This window comes from Rhagoletis zephyria, unplaced genomic scaffold, assembly GCF_001687245.7.
Source record: "Rhagoletis zephyria isolate East Lansing unplaced genomic scaffold, Rhagoletis_zephyria_1.1 Rzeph_scaffold_11951, whole genome shotgun sequence".
Taxonomy (NCBI): Eukaryota; Metazoa; Arthropoda; class Insecta; order Diptera; family Tephritidae; genus Rhagoletis; species Rhagoletis zephyria.
In genome coordinates this window covers 5,066-7,766 of record NW_016169025.1, presented here as the reverse complement: position 1 = coordinate 7,766, position 2,701 = coordinate 5,066, and the positions used below count along the sequence as shown (strand labels likewise).

At 41.5% G+C, this 2,701-nt stretch overlaps 1 protein-coding gene across 1 annotated transcript; it reads left to right on the top strand.

Annotated features, from left to right (window-relative positions):
• Window positions 1-267: 267 nt before the first annotated feature.
• On the top strand, window positions 268-1,068 carry LOC108377342 (uncharacterized; the record flags this gene model as incomplete). The annotated part of the gene is made up of 1 exon (XM_017633599.1): window positions 268-1,068. A coding segment is annotated over exon 1 (801 nt), but the record flags the coding sequence as incomplete, so codon positions are not given.
• Between the last annotated feature and the right edge of the window lie 1,633 nt (window positions 1,069-2,701).

Here is a 2,701-nt window from a genome sequence, read left to right as displayed (position 1 = left end):
GACGGAATTCTGCGTTTGAATGGACGTCTAAAGAATGCAGTGCTACCCGCTTGTGAACGATTCCCAATAATTTTACCAAAAGAAAGTCACTTTAGTAAATTAATGATCTCACACGCACACGAGGCTACGCTTCATGGCGGAACACAGGTCACTCTTCACGCGCTCAGACGACGTTATTGGCTAATTGATGCTCGCACTTGTATAAAAAGTTTTATTCATCGGTGTATAAAATGCTTCCGACAGAAATCATCTGCTGCAACCCAAATAATGGGAAGTTTGCCTGTACATCGATGCACTCCTGCTCCTGCTTTCAAGCATAGCGGTTTAGACTATGGGGGACCTTTTAAAGTACGTGCCACAAAAGGACGTGGTGCTCGCAGCTTGAAAGGCTACGTCGCTCTTTTCGTATGCCTCAGTACACGCGCAATCCACTTAGAGCTGGTAAGCGATATGACCACGGAAGCGTTTTTGGCGGCACTTCGGAGATTCTTTTCTCAACGAGGATACTGCTCCGACTTATACAGCGATTGTGCCACAACTTTTGTTGGCGCCAACGCCTGTTTAAAAGAAGACCTCGTCGCATTCCGAAATCAACTCGAAGCAGGTGCACGATCGGTTGCAGCCAATAACATATCATGGCATTTCATTCCGCCGGGTCTCCAAACTTCGGAGGTGTATGGGAAGCAGGCATCAAAAGCTGTTTTAAATTCAAGGCCCATCTCGGCTATATCCGATGATCCAACGGACTTTACGGCTTTGACCCCTGGCCATTTTTTGGTGGGCGGACCACTGATTGCACTTCCTGAACCTAATATTTTGGATATAAAGGTGGGACGACTAACAAAATGGAGGCAACTACAACAAATGCAACAGGATTTCTGGAAAAGGTGGAGTGCGGAATATTTGCACGAACTTCAGGCGCGTCACAAATGGCAGATCACAAAAGCTAACATAAAAGTAGGTAACTTGGTGTTGGTTCGAGACGAGCGAGCTCCTCCTACGCAATGGATGTTGGGACGTGTTCTCGAAGTTCACGCTGGCGATGACGCAGCGGTTCGAGTAGCCACCGTAAGAACCCAGTCTTCAATCCTCAAGAGAGCAATATCGAAACTGGTAGTGCTTCCAATAGAGACTGAGTCCGAAGAGTCAAACGGTGGGCGGTCACCCGTCGCAAACGATATTTCGTCGCAAAGGTTGGACGAGGTGGGCGGGAAATGTTGAGAAGCAACCCTGCATCTGCAAAGCACATAGCATGCAACGGCCACCCTCACAGTTTTTGACATTTTCCTTTTGATAGATTTTTTTCTCCGTAAGTTGGGTTCGTTTTGCGCTCAAGAGCTGACCTCGTGTTAATTTGCAAAATACTTATCAATTAAATTGTATAAGCTCAAATAAACTTTATTAATCGATATTAAAGAAACAAAACCTGCGCTTCTTTTGATTTCAAACAGTAAGGTTTAATGAACACGCTTATTAAAATTTAAAAAAATCGTAAAATTTCAAAAATTTCAAAATAGCTGGGGCAGATATTCTCCATGCTATGATTTTTTTTATTTGGTTGCGCACTCTTGAAACTTCACAAATATTTATGTTGTATTTGATGCCAACGTCCATTGCCTCTAATATGAACATTCTATTTGAAAACTACCCAAGGCTATTAAAAACAATTATAAATTTCTCGAGTGACAAAGAAAAAGTTTATTAATTTATTTTTATTGTAATTAATTCTGGAGCTTCATTGATTGAAATATGGCACACCGTCTTCAAAAGAGTCACAACTCAAAATAATACGTTTGTCAGAAAATGCGATAAACTATTTCTTGGCACATGATAATCATATGGCTAAGGGCAACTTTACCTTAGGTTTTTTTAACAAATTGTAACAAAAATTGCTCCAGATTTTGCTGAAAGGTAGATAAAAGCTCTGCGAACATTTTTGGCGTATAATCTCACCAAATAAGCCAAAGCAGGTATTTAAAGCACAGAAAAAAAATATTATTAAAAGGACTATGTTCTCTTTGACGTACGTCAAAGGTCAAGTAGAAGTGGGAACTTTTATGGCTGCCCATTGATAGCTCGGTTATATAGCTTAAGAAATAATATTTTAAAGACATTTTTATCAAAGTTGATAAATATGACATTTGACCAGTTTTGTTACACAAATACTCCTGCGACCACAGGCAAAAATATTGACTACATATTTAATTTGTTTTGCCATATACGTTTTATCGGTCCACTTGCAAAATATTCGCATTCGCAAAAGCTCCGCATTGATTATTGCAAATGCGAAAGCGAATGCGAATGTTAAAATTAATGCGGAAGCTCCGCGGTTGCGAATGCGAATGCGAATATTCACAACAAGCCTGTTACAAAGTAGTTAAAGTCTTCTTAATTTTTATGAATTCGGAGGTTAGGGTTCACAATTATACAGTTGTTGTTGTTGTTTATGTAGAGGATACAGCAACCCTACCCAGATCGGTTAGTCCCTCAATCGTTGTCGTCAAGCTCTACTAACGTGAGTCCCAAGAAGCGTGCTGCTTCGATAGGCACTGTCCATGAGGACAGAGGCGTTAGTAGAGTAGGGTTCAGTGGGCATGCGAAGAGATGCCTCAAGTCATGGGGTGTCTTTCCGCATGCCGGGCACATCAGCGTTTACTCTGCTCAGGTACGAGTTTAATCTGCTGCAGTAGCCCGGGCGAAG